The following is a 22,418-nucleotide window of genomic DNA, read 5'->3' on the forward strand; positions in this document are numbered from 1 at the left end:
TCTGGTTTTTGCTCTGATATGCATTTTCAGCTGTTAGACCGTTTATTAAGACGTATGTGCCTTTCCAAATCATACCCAGTCGATTGAATTTGCCACAGGTTAACTTCCCTCAAAGTGTAGTAACATCTACAAGCAATATGAATGCTCCTGAGCTAATTTACAACTGTCCCAGATAAGGGTATGATTACTTAGGCAGCGGAATCATTTTAAGTTTTTTATTTTTTAATAAATTTGCAAAGATATTAAAAACCTGTTTTTTGCTTTGCCATTATGGTGTATGGAGTGTAGATTTATGTGGGGAAAAGTAATTTAAAGCAGTTTAACGTAAGGCAGCAATGTTAGAGACATTCTTACATTGGCACAATTTATATTTGTCTGTAAAACAAATTTCAAGCATTTAAGTAGTATTTACATTTTACCTTTTTAAGGTCATGAGAAGTATATTTGTAGCCTGAACTGCAAAAACACATGAAATTAAATGTTTACAAATGCATGTGTGGTTTGAAATTTGCAGCTGAGATTTTTAGAAGTGTTTCAGTCGTATAGTAGTGTCATTCACAATATGTCGTGCATGTAACGTCGCACACAAAGCTTAGTCGTTTTCTCTATCTAGTTTGAATGGTAAACGGACGAATGAGTGAGCCGTTTGGGACATGACACATGCATGAATGTGTAAATACAGTAATGCTCATCCTGTCAGATGCCTTGACGAGTGGAGCACCCTGGCGAGATGTCATGATGGACATCAGCAGAGGCATGATTTCCAGTTTTCAGTCCTCTTTGACAGCTACTCTCTTCTGTCGGCGTCCTGCTGACGCTTAAGTTATTGCTATGGCAACCTGTGTGGATATAGCAGATATTGACTGCATCGTTTGAACAAACACCACCTGATTTCATCACTTGCACTATGACAGCACGGACACTAAAGAAAACCAAATGAGATTTATGTGCACGGTGAACACGAGAGCACGCCAGAGTCAGACAAATCCAGATTTCTGCATGCATGTCGTCTGCTTCAGAGAGCAGATGAGCTTTAGTTATTATGGGACTCATCAGCACTGTAAACTTGAGAGAGCTCCAGACATCCTCCAGACACTCTCGCCTCCTTGGTATGAATCGTCCGTATCTCATTCCCTGCACTAATTCCAATTTAATTGCCAGTGGCCTGAAGCCTCCTCAATAGGAGTAACAAATGGTTTGATTTTGTAGACTTCATCAGACTGCATTTTAAATGCGACACTCACCCCGCGCGAATGCCAATGAAGCAGAGGAGAGGCTGCCTGTTTACTAATTATCCTTTTTCTTACTGGGAGCCGCACTGCAAGGGTTGTCTGATTAAATCGGATTTGTGGGATAGGGGGGAAAAGCAAGCACGGTCCTCTGCTTTGTAAACGATCCTCATCCGAGGCGAGGGCCAGCCGTGCACTGTAAATTCTGCTCTCTTAAAGGGACACCGTGTCTTTTGTGGACCCTAACGCAGGGGTGGGTCCACTCGTAAATTCCTCCCCCCGGCATTACAGTGTTTATGATCTTTTATCACTTCATCCATCAGGGCAGTAGGATGATTCAAACACTGGCCATGATGTACAGGCTATGCAGGTTGCATGTCTCACTTTTAATATGATTAAAAATAAGCTCGCATTCAGAGAATCGGCAGCATTTTTTACATATTAATTCATAATAAATTGAGTATTTTTTTCTCTTCCTTTTTAAGAAGAGTTTATTTTAAAAAACTTTACATCACATCCATTTATGATATTATTGTCCATGTTATGTAAAAACTGTCATCATATTGACGATGAAAAATTTGATCATGGTAATAAGCGATTTTAGCCGCATGTTACATATATGATGTTTAAGTTTTGCGCCTATAAATTGCAATTTAAAGAAGTGGTGTTGCAATATATTGGTATATGATAACCAAGATATTACAAAGAAAATTGAAATATTGTTTTCATGTTAATACTGCACATACGACTATATCATAAACAATCAACAGCAGTAACTATTTGATTGATCCTCCAACATAAGTAACAGTATTGCTTCTTAATACTGGCATTAAAATCATATTGGAGTAGATGACAGACAAAAGTGAGATGCCTGAAAAAGGTTTGCTCTGCAATGTGGGAGTTTTTTGGGTTTCCGGTAGTTTGACAGTGTTAGATACCAGAAACTGAGTGTGATTCAGTGGCCAAAAAATAAACAAGGTAAAGAAGAATTTGACTGATAGCATTATTTTTTTTTTCAAAGTTTCTATAGATATCTTGATGTAGTTATTGTGATTTCTTTTGGCCATGATAATCATGTAATAAAAGCCTGTTATCGTGCCATTGTAACCAGGATTTTTGCTTTTTAAAATCATTTAAAACTTCAGGGTGATTCAAAATAATTAAGGATTACTAACTCAAACCTGTAATCATCAAGAGTGAATCGGTTTTACCGAATCCTCTTTGCAGTCACGTCGAGCTAGTGTTGAAAGCTTACTTAATTATGAAGAATCTGCCTCCAACACCTGTCAAAGTCAATAGGGCCAATTTCTTCCATGTGGGTTTGTGAGTGATGAAGACATTTTCTCTGTCTAAATGGACACTGGAGAAACCATATGGTTCCATGACATTATCTTGAGGTAATTAATATGGCTTCTACAATGACATCTGGTGGCATTAATCTATCTGAGAACGCGGCATCTCACCGCAGCCGCCCGACACGAAAGTGAATTATCTGTAACTATTATTGGTGCAAAGTCTGGAAAGGTACCAGCCCCAGAATGAGAAGCAATCTTTCGACGGTTTAACGCAGGTTGCGCCGTCCTCATTCTTTCCCTTCCAAGCGTCAGTTTAAGGCTTTTAAATGCAGTCTGCCATTGTAATTCTCCTTTTAAAAAGCCACCACTTGAGATGAAAACCTGTTAAATCAAATAGCGTATTTTACACGTCCCCCTGTCGGGTGTCATGTATTTGTAAGGCAGACCTTCGGAGACCAATGACACTTTGATAGTAACACACAAAATGTTATTTTGTTTCTCCCTCTCTCTCCCTCTCTCGCTGTCTCCCGTCTCACCATCTCTCCTCCTGTTAGATCAATAAACAATTCATTGAAGCTCTTTTCTTTGCTTTTCTTGTCAGAGGCACAGAGGCGTTTTGAATGCATTAAGGCAGCGCTCTGTGCTGTCACACGCTCTGTATTCCAGACCAAAGCTGTCAGTCGCTGCCCTCCCTCCCTCAGCAACCCCCTCCGAAAGCCTTGGGCTCCTCTAATGCCACATTATGCCCAGCCACTCTCCCGGATTACATGGATGTGCAGTCCTCCTGTAGTCTGGGCTCATTAGGTGTCAGCCCGAGAGAGCGAGTGAGTGAATACCCTGGCCGGAGAGATGCTGCAGACATATCACACGCACACACGGCCGCTGGAACAGCTTGTACCTGTTGACTTCCCAGCAGCCTGTAGCACTCTGTCATAAAAACACTCATGTAACATCTCTTTATCTATCTGTCTCGCTCTCTTCCCGAAAAATCCGATTCGTGTGGAAAAAAGACAGGAGAGATATGAAGCCAGGCAAGGGAGAACCATTTCTCTCCAATCGCTCTGAGTGCAAGACCCCTTGTTGTTTGGATTTCATTCAGCATCACGTTACCGTGGAAATGAATGGGTCAGAAAGCCTTTAGATGTGGCTTTACCCTTCAGACCTAGAGCCCTTTGGTAATGCGCTCCTATAATGCTCACATTTATACGTCCCAATTATAATTAAGATGCAGTCCCCATGAAAATCATTACACTGCTCTCAGGGGTTCTTGTGACTAATGTTCTCAGTACGCCGTGCTATACACAGATATGCTCGCTTGCGAGCGCAGTAGGAAATGGTAAATTTCTCTTGATGGCCCAGTTTCACACTGAGACAAAGTTCTGTGTTTTGCACATTATACTAATTGTGGGACTAAATATTTGGGCTTTCTTTTGAGGCTCCGCACACCCCCCGTGTACGTTAGAAGGGTTGTATGGTTTTGGCACCAGTTTGACCATATTGTCTCGCCCTCCTGAGCCCCTGCTAGCACCCATTGTCCCCAAGCTCAGCGGGGCTGCCAAGGCCCCCTCTGCCCCGGAGCGCCCGGGCAGCCCTACCCCCCCACCTGGCCCAAACAGCTGCCCCCATGACCCCTCGCTCCCCTCCTGCTGTCAGACCTGAACTTCTCTCACAAGCTTTACGCATACCATAGTCTTAGTGTGTATATTTACTCCATGGCACTGGCTTTCCTGGTTGCAGATACATCTAATCTGTCAGTCTGCCTTTCTGCCTGGACATCTTCTACATGAATAGTTTCTTTTTTAAAACATTTTGACTTGAGGACCTAATTGTGAGTGTGGTTAACCATATAGACCTATAATATTCAAATATTACTGTATATTAGGGATTTTTCAGTGATTTTATTCCACGGGTTACTTCATTACACCAGTAGGTGGCGACAAGACAAGTGACTGAATCATTTATTCAAACGATTAATTCAAAAACATTGATTCATTAGGGTATGAAACGAGAGTCTTTGAAAAATTAATTCAACTGATCCAGTCAAACGACCTTTGGGGAACAAAAACATCGCATTATTAAACCGTTCCCTCAACTGATTTGTTCAAACACACCTATTAATTAAATATGTAATTACTGTTCATTGTTTGATTTGATTTGGCACTGTTTTCTTTGGCGGAACAAAAATTGACAGTAACTATAGTAGCTTTAGTGACACATCATATCAGATACATCAGCTCAAACACCAACATCCTGCATACTGCGTGCTCATCTAGGTAACACATTCCAAGCAGAGCTTCAGAACAGGTGTGTCATTTCCGAGCTCTTCGCTGAGCAACAGGTGACATCACACCTCACGGCATTGGCGACAGACAGAGCAGCAGGAGTTTGTATTCCATCAGCACGGGCGAATTGAAACTCAAGCTAATTGACTTTGGTCTCACCAGCTTAGAACGACACACGCTCTCCATGTGGGGTTTCTCAGCTCAAGCATTGGCCCTGTGGGAAACACAGTTGCCTCGTCTAACTCTCACATTAAGTTTTAATCACAGCCCCATTCAGTTTGTTTGCATAAAAAAACAGTACCGCATTCATACTGTACTGCAATCTTAAGATAAAAATCAAATTTTTTTTTAAATCATCTGGTAGACAACTAAAAGCTGACAGAATTAACTTCTAGTACATTTATGCATTTAAAATGCATAGTCTATCTCTTCTGGGAAATTTATTTCGGTGATTCAAAAATGTTGAGGACTCATCCTGCATTACACAGATTTTTGTCCAATCAGATGCTCCCTAGAATAAGAATGTCCCGCCCCCGCAACCAATTGTTAATGGCTGTAATGTAACCAAAGACTTCTCTAGACTTCCTATTGCAACAGCAAATATGTCAACACAGGACAGAAAACTGCTTGTGTCGAGTGAATTCACTGGGTCTCTGGGAGATTATGTGATTATGTCTAGGTGTTACATGGCATATTATGCTAGACATGGTTTTCTGGTATTCCCAGAAGTTGTCTTCTGATCCAGGGATCATGTGGGCACAACCATCCTGGAGTTTGAAAGTGTTTGCAGTGGTGAACACAAGCGGAACACCCTCAATACCTAAACGGTGCGGTGCACCCGCTGTTAAGTAACGGCCAATGCTTCTTCAGGGCCATTAACTTAACACTGCGATGGAGCCAAGAGGCCCTTATAAATAGACACAGGAGTGGAGGTAAATTATGCCAAAACTCAGGCAGCAGGCAGCAGAAGCCAAAGCCAGTCCTCTATCCAGGTGTCACTTTGTCCAACTCAATTTTGCACTGTAATAGAGGCGAGTGGGTCAGCCACTTCTCTCTCTCTCTCTCTCTCTCTCTCTCTCTCTCTAGTTCTTTTTCTCTGCCTTACCCTTCAGTACCTCACAGAAGAGTTTCTCCCAGCCAGGCCATTTACTTGTGACGCTCTTTACTTCACACCGAGGAACACTTAATTCCAGCTAACACCAATCACATGGACACTGCACTTCCCTTCATGGCTGCCGCTTTATCAACTGTCCCCCCTGCCCTTCTCCTGTTCCCAAAATAGTGTTCTTTCTTCAATGGAAGTGTTCTTACCACCTGAGAAATATGGTGCATTTGGAGTGAACTGTAAGATGTGATGTTTTACTGATAAAAAAAATCCTTAAAACATAGATTGAAATTATTAAAATATTGTCTGGAAAATATTCTCTTTGTAGTATGCTAACAGTGTAATGTAATTGATCCAAAATGTGGCCAAATCTCCAAATTAAAAAAAAGACATGGGCCACAGTACATGGTCACTGATTGGGCTTTTCTGTGAAGGGAATACTTGAAATGAAAAGTGGGCAAATTATCATCATTAAATCTTTCAGTCTCCAATAATGTGGGATTTTAAGAGCAATCACAGAGCAGCTCTGGTGATGTGGCTTAGTCGTTCCCTCCGCCCCATCCAGACCCTTGAGCTCCCTGGGTCAGAGTCCACCTAACCTCCTGCATTCCTCAGAGCCTTTCCTCCCTACCCCCGTCACCCTGTCTTTCATCTCCCTCCACCCGCCCCTTAAATTTAGCTGTTTAAGTTTCTTTACAGCCTTTAGTTTTGCCATGAACCTTCCTGAAGCAAACTTGCATTTCACATTCCCAAACTTCTTTGGGATTTCCATCCATAATCAATGACCACCCTTCCTTTTTATCGATAAACCCAGAGATGTAAGGAGTCATTAAAGATGGAGACAGCAAGAGGGGGAGGGAAAAGGCTGGGCCCAGAGAAAGCCAGAAGGAAGGCTTGTCAGTATTTATTTGCAGAGAAGCAGCAATTCAGCTGCACTGTCTGAGATTTAAGAACAGGAATAGTCGTTTCTCTCGCTCACCTCGAACTCCTCCTCTCATCCTCTCAATCGCTCCCGTTTTTTCCCCAGCAAATGCTGATTGATCGAGCTTTATGAACATGAGACTGGGGCTCCTCATAGATTTTTAAATTAGTGGCAGCTTTGCCCCAAAGATGTGTTATCGACTCATGAAATAGAAGCGGAGCTTAAAACACTCCCACTTTCCCCAGTGTTTTCTAGAGCCTGATAATTGAAAAAAGTGTGAAGTGTGAGTCTGTGTATGAGAGCAAAGCAAAAAAGAAGGAAAAATTGCTCACTTTATGCCTTTATCCATTTAAACACCCAGGTGGAGATTTCAATGATTTGCTAATATTAATTCCAGCCATCTAACCACTCTAGTTGTTTTGTCATTTCCTGTATCTGTCCGCTGACCTTTTGTGGCACCGTATGATATGTGCATCTCACCCTGTAGTACTGAATTAGATTATCCTATTGATCCACTGAGACTGAGTGTATTTTCTAAATGAATCATTGTCTTTTTCAGCGTGATTGTCCAGTTTCTACAGTGATCATGTGATTCACAAGAACCCGTACTTGCAAAAATAATGATTTTTTTTTTCAATAAGGAGTCAGGCAAATAATAGTCCTGCTCCAAAAGCCAATGCTGCTGTGTTTAGTTGTGTTTAGTAAATGAAATCGTACACTCATGCTAACATCTCGCTCTTTCTGCTCCCAGGATCAGATATGGCCATCTTCTGTTTGCTGTGCGGGAAGCGCTTCCAGACGCAGACGGCTCTGCAGCAGCACATGGAGGTCCATGCAGGCGTGCGCAGCTACATCTGCAGCGAGTGCAACCGCACATTTCCCAGCCACACCGCACTCAAGCGCCATCTCCGTTCGCATACAGGTCTCACATCAGTCTTAACGTTGTGCATTTGTGCATAAACGACAGCCTCAGGAGCCACATTTTTGGAATGAATCAGTAATACATACTAATTTGGTGCTTTGATGTTTTATGCACATCCGTCAAGCCGAGTGATTATTTTAAACATGCTGAGATGTGATTCACCCTGTAATGTGTTTAAATCAGGATCCTGGTACAGTCATTGTGTTAGATTTTTTATCCCACCCATCATCCCATCACCTTCTGGATGGAGGTGGATGGAATGAAGATAGCAGGCTGAAGTGACATGTCATTTAGTGAAAGGCCAAAGCGCTGTGATGGCTTGTGACAGCGCAGATATCGCCCTCCCCAGTCGGGCTAGTCCTGCTATACGGCGGTTCCATCCCCATGTGGCCAGACGCGTGGTTGAGCAGATGCGGCGACTCGGGGAACAGTCTCCATTACTGTCTCCGAATATGAGACGCTGGAAATGAATCCCATTTTCTCCAGAAAGCCTTTTCCCCCCATCGTCTCTGACCTTAAATAACAGCCTGACGTGTCAGAGTTGCTTTACTCTGCGGCGGCAGGGATGAATATTTGAAGCGAAAGCGGGAGATGAGCAAAGCCCGCCTGTTTATAGGCCGCCCGGCCTTTATTGGGCGGCTGACGGTACAAGGCGGCCGAGCGCTTACTGTACTCGCTTGTCCTCGCCGGACCGTACATTGGAGCCGACGCTCCCGCCTGCACGCATAAATGTCAACGGTCTGCTTCGCCGCAGACATGGTGGAGGGAGAGAGAGAGGCTGTGACGCAGCGTCGTGCTAGTTTGAACCCAATTCTCTGTAGGCGTGTATTAAATTACAATGAGCGCTAGCAAGCACCCGTTTAATGTGATGTGGGGGCTTTTGTCAAGGAGCTGAAAGGGAAAAACTGCTATTGGCACTTGCAAAAACCACCGAAAATAAGTCTCTAAATTTTTTCTTAAAAGAGGACAAAAAAGGACGACTCACTGCTTGCGTTTAATTCTCCTTTGATCTTCTTAATCTCATTCACAGTGTATTTTTTTTAATGCTGGAAACTGAGTCGCTGATGTGATAAGCACTCGGATGTTCCTCCACAGCTGTGTTTCCCAACCTTTTTTTTATCTTATGTACTCCCACAACCCTGTCAATAGGGCTCAAGTACCATTTTATCAACACCACACCAGAAATATCTTCCTTGAATTTATTGTTTATGTTAATATAATTGAAGTCGCCATTGTTACATTGATTTACTTTAAAACAATCACTACTGTGTTTGACTCACCAGGTGGTTTATGTATAAAATTTAAAAAAAAACTTGTTTGCCTTTTAATCATAGACTTTCTCAAAGGCTTCAGCTAATTTATTTGTTAATCTAATCCAGATTAATGTTTGACGTATGTTTTTTTTGTTTGTTTTTTTCATTTAAGTTTAACATTTTGTGACTGACGTTTAACGTGCATTTCAGTCATTTGCGCACTTTGTATAGTGGAATTTAAGTATAATTGAATCTACAATGGTTATAAATTATTAATCATGAACAAAACATACATTCACAAGCATTTATTGTACAAATGTTTATGCAACAAGACTTTTTTTTCCTGTCCATTGGCATCAAAAAGAAAGAAAGAAAGAAAGAAATAACACACGTAAAGTTAATTTCATAAAATGGGGGTCAATTGTATTTATTTATTTTTTTTTAAGTATTGCCGTTTAGCATTTTATTGATTTTAAAATTGAATTCTATATCTTTAAGATTTCTTTTCAAACTGTAGAATCAGTAATTCTTTCCTTTCCTTTTTTTTTTTGCATTAAACTGTCCAGAAGTAACAGTAAACATGTTTATAATGTTACAAAAGATTGACAAATAAATGCTCTTCCATTGACCATTTACATATACCAAAGATGTAAATTATAATAAGAGAAATAATTTGTGTTTTTTTTAACACCAAATCAGCATACAAAAACATTAAATCAAATAAATTCAGTTGTATAGGTAAGCGAAATCAAAGTATTTTCAGGTGTTCTCTGCAGTATGTACTCCTAAATCACTGCTCTATAAAAACACTGAAGCAATAGCTTAACGTATCCCTTTTTGCTCCATGTGTGTGGTGCCCACTCAAAAATAAGTTAAATGAGTGATTATGGGCCCACACAGTCATTACTCAGTAATTCAAGCCCAAGCTTATATTTGATTTCAGTCATACCTCAACCTAAACGCTGATGCAGAACCAATTTTGACAGGATTTCAGCGAATGATTACACGCGTTTCCGCTGATTTTAGAGAGGAATTTCTGTTCTTGAATGTACTTGCTCGTGTACTTTTCCAGGCGCGCGCAGTGTGAGCGAACGCTGGCATCCATTAGGGCTGATAATCATGGCAGCCCCCTCGCTCCCCCCTCCGTTCCGCACGCTGCCGGCCGTGCCTCGTTAATATTCCGTTGTTGTTCTGTGCTTGTGTTTTATTCGGAGCCCATTTTCCATCTGCGGCGGGTGTTTTGTGTTCGCAGCTGTGTTTGATAGTGCAGCCCAGTCGAGACCCTGGCAGTGATGGATCCTTGATTTACACTGCTTAGCGCATAATGAACTCGGCCCCTGCCTTAACGTAAGCCTCAGCCCTGCCAGGCGCCAGGCGGTGCCCGAAGACCCCGGCCAGGTACGCCACCGCAGCGGTCCCCTGAGGCGCGGGGACGCAGGTGGCAGCCCCCGAGCTTCCCAAATGTCTTTTCCGCCCTCTTTGTGCCTCGCAGCCACCAGACTTACAGACAGACACAGAAAGGAACCGAGGAACACGCAGTCGGTGACAGCATCTTGATCTATCACCTTGTATCTTTACTGCCTCAAAGCTTAATGTATTCCAAACAAAGCAAAGCCGCCAAACAGAATTTGATAAGCAAATTGCCTTCTGTTTATAGCAGCGACACGCTGCATTTACATAACAGGTAGCCTAAAAAATACCAGGCGAGTATTACGATATGAATTTGTGCCTTGTGGTATCAGGAGAGAGCTGTCACAAATTATTTCGTCAAATAAAGATTAAAGATGCTTTTACTGAGGGTAGAAGCAAGCCTGCGGATTTAACTGGTGGCCAGTTTTCTGGAGGCTAACGCAGATGTCTTCGATTGAAGCGCCAGCTTAGGCGCAATTAAAGTCAGGTGAATTTGGTGCGATTGCTATTCTCGTCGCGTGCCGGAGAGCAGTCAGGGAGCGTGATGGATTGTGATCTCTTCTGCGGAGGAGGCATTTCGAAGCGCCAAATTTCTTACAGCGACTGATAACTTCATGCACACAAATAAATACTGTCACTTTTATTGATTTCTGAAATGTATGGGGTTTTTTTCTGTCTTGTGTCATCTCCTGCTTTTTTTTTTCTCTCTCTCCCATTACTGGTGAAGCGAAGACGGTGGAGCCCGAGCAGCCGTGTAAATGTGAGGCGTTTAGCTGCGTCTCGCCACAAAACGTGCCTGAGGAAATTGACATTGTCTGGTAACGGGAGGCGGCGAGAGTCTGAGCATGACAGTACATAACGAGAAATGCAATTTATTCCCAGGCACGGTGCCGCTCGGACAGCCAGATAATGAAACGCGTAGGTCATAGACGATGACTTAAACCCTCCGCACAGAAGTGAAATGCATTAAATATGGGGAACATTACACGCCTGGCGGAGTCGTGCATCTGTACTGAGAGAGAGTGATATATGGTTAGCTGATAGTGAGACACAGAAACGCAATTAGAGCAGAGAGCAGAAAAAGAAACACCCCCGCATATCATAATATCACTGATTACTGACCTCTGAAAACCATTACAGTGCAAGAAGACAGGAAGATATAGATGACAATGACCTATAACAGACAACTGATGATATTGTACTGAGAGCTTATAATGGCTTGATTTCAAATAAATATTATAGGCCAGCTGTTTAATGCTTTGTGAGAGAGAGAAATATTTGGGTTATTGTCCACTTTTTTTTTTTTCTTCCCTCATGAATTTTTCTCCTATTATCTTTGTTTTCTAACATTTAAAAAAAGAAAAAATCTTTTCATTTTACAGCCTTTGTATATTCAGTTTATTGAAATTAATGGTTGTAAAATTCATTCTTCTATTCTTTTTACATTTTGTTTTGCAGTGATACACTTTGAAAACCAACTTTTCATTTAATTATTTATTGTCTTTTCTGTGCAAATGATTCATTGGAAGATTGCTTTCCAATGTGTATCAGTGTAAAACAGTGTATAAAGTCAGAGTAAACACTGTTTTATGGCTCTATCAACTATGTTTATCAACTATAAACATAGGTCTGTTTGTTTGAGTATCACAACACAGCAACAATGTCATTTTCCGTCACTAAAGGTATAGAAATTACACCTTTTTAAAGGGATAGTTTCCCCCCAAAATAAAAATTCTGTCATTACTTACCCTCATGTCATTCCAAACTTTGTTCATTATTGGAACACAAATTAAGATATTTTTGATGAAATCTGAGAGCTTTCTGATGTTCAACTACCATGTTCAAGGCCCAAAAAGGTAGTAAGGATATCGTTAAAATTAGTCCATGTGACATCAGTCGTTCTTACTGACTTACCGACTTTAGAAATTTAATTTTGGGGTTAACTATCCGTTTAAGTGTAATTTAGTGCTAATAAAAGGTGATTTATAGCCTTTGTAATGTCTGTCTGGTGCAAGTCCATTTCATTCACAGCTCTTACCGTGTTTATGATTAACATTAACTTGCATATACTACATATACTGACCGGACCTCTGTCCAGCAGGTGACCATCCATTCGAGTGCGAGTTCTGCGGCAGCTGTTTCCGAGACGAGAGCACGCTGAAGGGACACAAGCGTATCCACACCGGAGAGAAACCCTATGAATGTAACGGCTGCGGCAAGAAGTTCAGCCTCAAACACCAGCTAGAGACCCACTACCGTGTCCATACAGGTACTGTACACTTCTTCCTGTTTATCAAGCCAAGGTGACTGGAAAAGCTTTGTTTGGGTGTTATAGTCCACCTTGTTTTATTGTACTACTTTTCCAGCACCAGTGAGGATTTTGATCCAGTAACATGCCCTACTTAAATCACGTTAAGCGCTACGGTCGCATCTAGCAGCTTTCTGTTATCCCTGTCAGCAAACAAGTGTCATATCAGATCTTTAGATCATAGCTGAGGCCGATGCCAGCGCAGGCCTTGCCTCTGTTTGGCATCAGACCTGTGTAAAGAGCCCCTTTCCTCTTGTTAAGGTGATATCTGATTGATTTCTACGTCTTGGCGCTCTGTAAAGCCCACACCAAAGGGCAGGCCATTTCCAGTGCTGTCAGCTCGCTCTTTGACAAGGGGATTAGTGCGGTACTGTAGAGACCAGGTCTCTCGGACGCACACAACGGACACCAGATCTTCCCCTCCTCTCTGCCACTCAAAAAGCGATGCCGTTAAGCCAAACTATCAAGAAAGCCTGTCGAATAATTGGCTTCTTTGGGTGGGGTGCGGATGGACTAAAGCCTCGGCGGCGAGCACAGAGCGCCCGAGATAACAAGAACAACGACAAGCTCACAGTCAAAGGCCACCACATGCAAAAAGGGAGCCGCTTGATGAAGCATCGACATTGGCAGCCCTACTCCTGTCGATGGCCAATCAATAACTCGGCTCCATTTGCAATTCATTATTGCCTGGTTATCTGAGGCTGCCCTGTTTACAGTGCAGTTAAAGTACACTGACCACACGTGCATGTATCACTGGAGTCTCGACGGTTTAATGACCGTCTCATTAGGGCCTTTGCATACGCAAACGCAGACGGACATGACATTGCTCAAACCGCCGAGGTCAAGGTTCCTCAATCCCTCCGTTAAACAAACAGAAGACCTGAGCAAACAAAGCAGACACTTTGCATTCCCAGGATGCCTTTACCCAACACGAGCGTTCTTCAATCCTCAACTTTAAAGGTCAGCGTTTAGATGACTTATTTTCACCGTCGGAACAAATGTGCTGCGCTTTGCGTTACTGTCTCTTTAAGAGGTTTCTGTCAACATTCTGAACTAAGAAACAAATTTGTTATTTAACTGTGTAGCTAGTTTGTCAAATGCAACATTCACTGCTGTTCCACATGATTGTTTTCAGTTACACTATGCTACAAAGTTTTTGTACACTTGTAATAGACAAAAATTGTGTATATATATGTGTGTGTGTGTGTGTGTATATATATATATATATATATATATATATATATATATATATCAGTGTGCCCTTTCATAAATCACCGGTGATTGCAAGATAAAATGAGAGTCCTACAACATTTAGATGTAATGAAAGGTTGCCTATCATATATTTCAGAATGTTGTACTCGACATATTTTAGTCTGGCATTATAGTTTGGGAAAAGTTCAACAAGTGAATGTGTACAATTTTATGTCACAGTAACACTAATAAAGTAAAAAATAAATGACTCATCAGAATGAGATCAACCGCTGGATTAAACCACATCGGCATCACAATTCAAGGCTTTCATACGGATTATTTTATCAGAGAATATTTGTTTTCGACATGACTTACTTCATTTAATAATATACACTTCAAGCTTTCTTTAGATATAGGCCTACGTATTTCTCATGTCATTTTCGTTCATTCTAGTGACTCGTTTCAGGAAGATATTCACAGAGACTGAGAATGCAGAAAGCGCACTTGTTTTCTTTATTTTACAAAACCCAAAAAAAAGAAAAGTTTTGTTGATATTGGAAGTGAATCAGGGTATACAAATAATAGGCCTACTTATGTATTTTTTTCAGTCAAAATGAAATTAATGAAAGAACTATGAGTTTCTCTTTGTAGTGTATTTTTTAGGTTTGATAACTTAAAGTAAACTTGAAAGTAACTTGAAAGTAAAGTAATTAGTAATCTGATTACTTTTTAAATGCAGTAATCAGTAATGTAATCAAAATACAATTTTAAAGAAGTAATTAGTCATTTGTAGTGGATTACAATTTTTAGTAACTTACCCAAATGTGTGTATATATATATATATATATATATCCAAAATGTTGAACGGTAATGATTTTACTAATGTTACTAAATATCATTGCAATCTAAAATTGTTTTCTATTTTAATATATTAATAAATCTTTTTTTTTCTTTATCAATGTTGTAAACGGCTTCATATCATCATATTTTTGTGGAAACTGCGATATGTGTTTCAGGATTTTGTTCTTTATTTGTTTTTCTTTTTTTTGTTTGTTTTTTTAAGAACAGCATTTATTTGAAAAAATATATATTTTTAACAATGTAAATGTCTTTACTGTTGCTTTTGATTAATTTTATTCATCATTTAATTTATCTCTTTATATATTTATGTATACAAGTTCATGTATATATGTATATTATTCTATTTTTCACAAAAAAAACATAAATCAATTAATGCAAACAACTGTTTCAAAATGGTAACCAGTTATACAACCCTAGAACATGTTTGTTTATACTTCAATGTAAATTTAACTTAAAATCTTGATTTAAAAAGAATCTATGGATTATGCATCAAAACCATTTGTTCCGTATAGCATTATTAGGAGAGTCATTCACTTAATCATATTCCTGCTTTCTATACAGATGAGTATTCCTGTCTGTTCACGAATATCAGCAGCACCATTCAGAGAACAAAATCTCTTGACATGTCGTGCAAAATCTTGACATTTTCTGTTCTCCATGCAGGTGAGAAGCCGTTTGAGTGCAAGCTCTGCCACCAGCGCTCCAGGGACTACTCGGCCATGATCAAACACCTGCGTACCCACAACGGAGCCTCACCGTACCAGTGCACCATCTGCCTGGAATACTGCCCCAGCCTCTCCGCCATGCAGAAGCACATGAAGGGCCACAAGCCCGAAGACATCCCCCCGGACTGGAGGATAGAGAAGACTTACCTGTACCTCTGCTACGTCTGAAGGAGGGAGACGGTGGGGAGGGAGGGGAGCGGGAGCGCGAGGGGTTAAAGCGCCTGGAAACACAGTCAGGAAATGGACGGATTTGTCAGAGGGGCTGAGCAAGGCGGACAGGAACTATAAAGGCAGAAATCTTACCCCATCAGTATCGCAAAACATAAAAAAAAAAAAAGCATCATGTTATTGCCGTATATCCGTTCGCAGCACGGATCATATGGGAAGTCCACTCTCTACATGTCAGCTTACGTCCCAAACGTTAAAAATGTCTTATCAGTCAAACGACACACACTTCAACAACGATTCCTCCTCTTCATAAGGATGCCCTCTTCTGGTACAAAAATAGTAGTGTGAACCAGACACAGTGTTTATCTCTCGGAGATGTCGGTGCAGGAAGCACTTAGACCTGTCTGCGGTAACGTGCCAGTCAGGTACTCCACAGCAAATATGAACAGTCATGTTCATCAGGGTCATTACTGCAAACTGGGACGTAAGCTTCCTGCAAAACGTGTTCACGATGCCCGGCTGACAGTCAGCGTGTAGATCCCTCCCATATGATTCACATTCATTAAGGGCTTATTGGTTTAACCAGCGTACAAATCAGCTAAGCTCTCAGTACTCTGCTCATCAATGTCATTTCACCTTTTTTTTTTTTTTTCGGCATAGCTCGTATTACATGCTGACTTCACGACGACAGTTTTTGTTTGATGTTGACTTCTCAAGCGCCACATTTCAAGTTTATTTTAAGCAGAATAACACGCACTACATGTTCACGTTATCTCCTCCTTCGCTTATCAAGTCTGAAATCGCTTAACCGTTCAAAACGAGTAACTTGGCAATACATACAGAACATCCATTACACACTAGACATCTAATCAACTGTTTATGCTGTTGTTATAGAGACCAAAATGATGACTAAAGCTGCTTTTGTCAGTGGCTTGCAGACTGAGCGGCACTGTGACGTACAGGGCTCGTCCGCACATATCCGTGTGTTCGTAGGTGGTCACGAGGCTTGGCCTGTCCAGCCGGGAACGCTGGGATGAATGAACAGAGCAGATCAACTCAACTCTTTTGGTTTGGTTCCTTTCGCTTTGTTTGTGTTTCCTATTATACCTTGATTTACTTCAGCACATCGTACTTGAATTACCTCGTTTTTTGTGACCTCATGTGCTAGTGTTTTAATTTTTCCTTTGTTTCTTTGTATATTTGATTGTTTGCTTTGCTAGCAGGAGCGGCGTGTGCTTTTAAGTACTTAAGAAATTAAGTGCCATGGCGAAGAGAGATTATTTGTCTTTCGTTCGACGTTTGTTTAGTTTTTCTTTTCATTAATCTTACCAAACTTGGTATTATGTTTTTTTGTTTGTTTGTTTGTTTTACTAACCCTGCTTGTTGAAGAGCTTGTGGGTTTGGTCGTTTTTTTTTTTGTAAGCTACCTCTAAGTTTTGTTTCTTTTTGTTGTGTTTCGTTTGCAAAAGCACATTGTTGTGTTTTGCATTATTGCAACTTCATCTCACGCTTTCAAGTGTTGTACGTCGGAAGCGACAAATATGAAAGGGTAAGATTTGCTTATAGGAAAAGTGGATTGAAAAAAATAATCAGAACCCCCACCCCTGTAAATGTTACCTTAAGAGCGGAAAAGAGATTTCTGAAGCCTTAAGTTCGGGGTCGGAGTTGATCTGGGAGGTGCGTATGGAACAAGTGAAGTGTAGTACTTTAAAGTCTGAAAAAAACAAAACAAACAAAACGTTAAACTTGAAAATATGTGAATAGAATTGTAGTTTTGTAATGTGAAAAAAGAAGGTTCACAGAGCGTGAGCCACCAAGAACAGGTCATATGCAGCAGTGCATTGTGCGTTGGACAATTGGGACTGCAAGTGGTAATCAAAGACGAAAGGAAGAAAAAAAAAAAAAACTAAAATCCTGTCAGTTGACATGTTTCTTTGTATGAGTGTAGTCCTGAGCAAGAGCCAACAGAGGCCATTTGATATATAAAATTGTGATATTTTTGTATTAAGTGTCAGTCCCTTTTTCCATTTGTTGAGGTTGCAGCGGGGCAAAACTTTGTAGTTCTTTTTTTATATCATTATTCTCTCGTTTGAATCGTTTGCCTTGCTCCTCTTCGGTAATGTTGGACAGTGCGTGATCCTATAGTGGTAAATGTTGCTTTCTGGATGTCAATACATTGCAGGTGAAGGACTAAATCAGCCACATTCTCCTTTGTGAAAATAACAACAAACAAACAAATTAAAAAAATGTGATGCCAATGATCAATTCCATTGCACACGATATCTCAAACAAAACAATCAATGTTGCCAACGTTTTGTTTTTTACTTGAAGTGACTAAAAAAGAAGGGATGGGAAGACGCGTCAAAGGAAACGTAATTGTCGTGTGTCTTGCCGTTGTTTTCTGGAAAACACTGTGAGTTTGGGCATACTTGCCCCCTGTGAGAATTTAAAAACTAGTAGCTCCATGAAAAAAAAAGAAAAAAAAAAGGCAGAAATATATATTTTGTTCTGTAAATGGATAATGTCGACTGATGTTAAATGGGTAAAACAGAGTTTTGCAATATGTGGCAACAATACGAGATATTAAGTCACATGTTAGTGTACCTTTTTGATTTTGTACTTTGCTTTGAGTGTTTTCACATTGTGTGTGTGTGTGTTTGAGAACGAATGCGAGTGTGTGAGTGTGTGCGCGTGTGTGAGAGCACATTAGTGTCGAATGCACTAATCTGAAAGTCATATTCTATGCCACTTTTCTCTCACCATGATTAAAAAATATTGGCATTGATATAGTTCTTCCCTCAATGTTCTTCTGATGTTTCTGTAATATCTTTGTGCCTAAATGAAATTGTTCAACAAATTGTCCACATATATCTGCTTAGTTTCTGTATTTTCAAGAAAATTATTGGTGTCTTCAGGGCTCCAGGGGTGCCATGATGATCTCGGATCGATTCACTTGAGACGATTTTTGTTATGTGATGATCATTTGGTCTATTTTCAGTGGTTCCACTGGTGACCGATCAGTATTGTAGTGTTTTATACACAGTTCGAAAAAGATAAGCCAAACATTCCTTGGATCGGAATACGAGCATTTTTTCACAATGAATATCCTGCTTTGAGGGGAGGGGGGGAAATAATGTTTGAGAATCAAACTTGCTTTCGTTTCTTTCTTTCTTTCTTTCTTTCTTTTGCCTCAGCAACAGGTTTGCTGATTAAACTTTTCAACAACGTCCCTTTAACATTCGGCATTTGTACTGCCCCTATTAGACATGTTTATTTGTTGTTTAAAGTACTTATGTTAAAGCCACGCGTCGTCATTGCATCCCTGGAGTTGGCTCACTGTGTTCCAGTGTGGTGTTCTAGAAAGAGTAGCCATTTCATGCTGTGTTGCCATGCATGTGCCATTGAGGTCAAAACTAAACTGTTTGAGTAACAAAGCACCAAGACGTTGTCTTTTTTTTATATTAGCACTGAGGACCAATTGCCCTGTCGGACCAAGCATAACAAAGCTTTTTATGTAACAAAGCAGTTTCTCTCTTCCCCCTCTCCTTCTGTGGCTTGTCTGTATTTTTTTCCTCCCTTGTGACAGCACAAGTGCCAGTCCTGTTGCTCTTTAAGAATATAGTGTTTTGTTTCTGGGGTTTTTATTTTTGTTTGTTCTATTATTATTATTTGAATTGTTATAGTTACGTCTACCTCAGCACCTAATCTTAGCCTAATCTTAGAAGGTGCCCAATTTTTTTTTTTTTCAGTTTGTTGTCAATTGTACAAATTTTAATTTGCATTAGAGCTTTGCAACGGTCCTTTGTCTTTTCCAGCAACATGCTATTTTTTGTAGCACTACTTTCTGGATGTTGTGCTACAGACATTGGCATCAGTTTCCTGATGTAGTCTTTCTTTCGGTGTAGGATCAGACACATCTCTTTGTAACATTTCAGTGTTCTCTGATGGAGTGTGAAAAAAATAAAGAATTTAAAGAGATCGAATGCTGCAGGTTTTCTTCTCAGTGTTGTCACCAAGTAAATTTTGTGCCTTTAATAGTGAAAGATATTTTTTACATCCTACTAACAGTAGATTGTTTTTGTAGTGTTGTTTTGTTTGTTTTTTATTTATGAGTCTCAAAATAACAATGTTCAGTTGTATTCCTTAAATCTGCAGTTAGAAAAAAAAATAAAAAATGGACTTAAGTTTGTCTGGCTTTTTCATGTGTTCGACTCACAGGAGTTAATGATCCTTTATACAACAAATATTTTGTCATTTATTCACCCTCATGTAGTTCCAAACCCATATAATGGACTTTCCTGTGTGGATCACAAAAGGAGATGTTATGCAGAATGTTCAAGCTGCTCTTTTCTATAAAATCAAAAGTGAATGGTGACCACTACTGTAAAAAAAAAAATATTACGTTAAAAAATAAAAAAAGTTTGCAATCTTCTGGTCACCATCCACTTCTGCACTGAAGAGAGAAGCGTGAACATTGCTTTGTAACAAAATGAGGGAGTAAATGATATAATTTTTCACTAAAAATGCATTTTTAAATTTACCTTAGACTGTAACTATATCAGAGTTTAGCATCAAATCTCTATTACAGAAGTGATTTACTGTTCTTCATGATGCTTAAATGCCGTAGTTTATTATAGGCAGCCTAGAGTCTATAAAACAAGGCAAGACTGTTTCATTAAACATTACCGATTAGTCTGATTCAAACTTGCCTTTATTAAAAAAAATAATAATAATAATAATAAATAACATGAGTAGGAAAACCTAATAATAAAAGTTAATGGCCAATACATTGTGAATATAGTGCAGTTAGCACCACCTGCAGCTGAGATAATGGCAAATATCTTACCAAGTTTAATATTACAATTTAAGAGAGTATGGGGACAAAACAAGACAACGAGACTGAACTTGATGCAAATACATTATCCAATAAATCCTTAAGATAGTAAAGTGGAGTCACACAGGTAGCGAAGAGAACAGGTTCTGTGCCTTCGCTGCCTGCTCTCATTACTATTCGGAGGGAAATAGACTGAAACAAAAGCAGTCTCTGCTTCTCTTTTATTCTGGGGGGAGACAAGCTGAGAATACAAACCTCAGTGCTTTAGAGAGTCTGCCTGTGTTCATTACATAGAGCTCTGTGTTAATACCAGGAACCATCTGAGCAAATAATGGCAATTCGCTGCTATGCTAATGCTCCCTCTGGTATTGTATCTGTCTAACACTCTGTGTGTGTGTTGGAGTTATGATCCTGTTGAATTATTGTAAACATCTGCCAGTGTTAGGCTACACGCACAGCAAAAGCTCAGCCTAACTGCTGCCATCTTGTGTGAGTGCCACAATTTTTGCCTGTTAATTCATATTCAACAATTGTCTGATAAAACTGAAAACAAACGTTATGTGATCACAAAGTATGAACATTTTATTAATGTATTGATTCCACACATAATAGCCTACAAATACACCACGGATCTGTATATAATATAATGCAACACTTTTCCATCACTAGACGCAATTTTTGCATGTTGATTCCCTGATAGCACAGGTCTATTGGACGTCTGCATTTACATCTGCAAGAGGTATTTTTTTAGTGTTTGCTTATTTGTAATATGTCTATAGGACGTTTCCTATCTATTAGATGTCAAATAGACAAATAGTCTTTAAAATGTTTATGATTTAGAATATGTAAAACTGACATCTTTAAAGACGTCTGTCAGATGTTTGTAAACAGCAGATGCTTTCCAGATCAAGCGATCTTTAACAGACATCTTCCAGACGGACGTGTGCTATCTGGGTTGGTTTGGGTTTTCTCTGAACACATAGCAAAACCGCAGCGAAATTTCGCGAACAAAAAAAGGTCAATTATTGTCAATAGCTTGGATATGTGAGAAGTCGAGTCAAAGCAGGTTTTTTAGTAGCGGCTAATTCATTCTCGTCCTCACACAAAACTCTGGATCGCACAGATTACTTTTGAAATGACTGAATTTCACAGAATAACACTAAATGTAGATAGGGTCACATTAGCAAAATTTCACGGACAAAAAAGGTCCATTGTATAAACGTTATTCGTCAGAGAAATTTGAATTTTGTCTTTGAACTTTCGTTTATGTGGTAGATAGCTAAACGTAAGTTATCGTGTGCATTGTAATGTTCAAAGTGGATGTCATGAATGTCAGTAGACTGGGAAGATTTTATAAATGAGCAGTTCATTCAGAAATTCGTACGACCCTTGATTTTGTGTAAATACAAACAGGAAGACACAAGACAACGAGCGCTGTGCTGAAAAAGGGTGGGGCTACATAAGACCTATATTGTCAAGCATAGTGATATATAAAGCACACCTCACAAGTAAATTTCAAACAAAACCGCATTGACACGGTCAATGCAACAAATCCTTGAAAAACCTAAAGCGTTTCACCCGTTACAATTTGCTGGAAAACGGTAAATGTGACTACAGCTTTACAGTGGTTAATGAAACGCTGTTATCCCTTTTCACCTTCTAACTATCTCTGGAAATAATGTGCCTCATATAAAGCACACAATGCTACCTCGGTGTGCTGTGCTAATGAGTCTTTTAATTAGTTCTATCTCTTAAGATGAAACAGATTTTTTTAATGATCGTCTGAGGAAGACAGCAGGGTTCAGATTGTATATTTGCTTTGCAAGGCCTTAGGAAGTTAAGAATCATTAGAGCGATGCTGATGCTGCTGGCACCCAAGACCGCCCGTTTCGGCTAAGGTCACGTGACCTTCT

General features: G+C 40.0%; 1 protein-coding gene across 7 annotated transcripts in view; it reads left to right on the top strand.

Moving 5' to 3' along the window:
* Positions 1-19,855, top strand: part of zbtb16a (zinc finger and BTB domain containing 16a) — a 127,365-nt gene extending 107,510 nt beyond the window's left edge. For 6 of the 7 annotated variants that reach the window (XM_058757505.1, XM_058757506.1, XM_058757503.1 and 3 more), the window contains 3 exons: positions 7,585-7,755; positions 12,517-12,687; positions 15,442-19,855. In XM_058757505.1, the coding sequence (XP_058613488.1) occupies positions 7,585-7,755; positions 12,517-12,687; positions 15,442-15,671 (572 nt within the window). In that variant the 3' untranslated portion in view covers positions 15,672-19,855. The remainder of the gene's footprint in view (positions 1-7,584; positions 7,756-12,516; positions 12,688-15,441) is intronic. The other variant, XM_058757509.1, reaches the window with a different exon arrangement.
* The last annotated feature ends 2,563 nt before the right edge of the window (positions 19,856-22,418 follow it).

Source organism: Onychostoma macrolepis, chromosome 21 (genome assembly GCF_012432095.1).
Source record: "Onychostoma macrolepis isolate SWU-2019 chromosome 21, ASM1243209v1, whole genome shotgun sequence".
Lineage (NCBI taxonomy): Eukaryota > Metazoa > Chordata > Actinopteri > Cypriniformes > Cyprinidae > Onychostoma > Onychostoma macrolepis.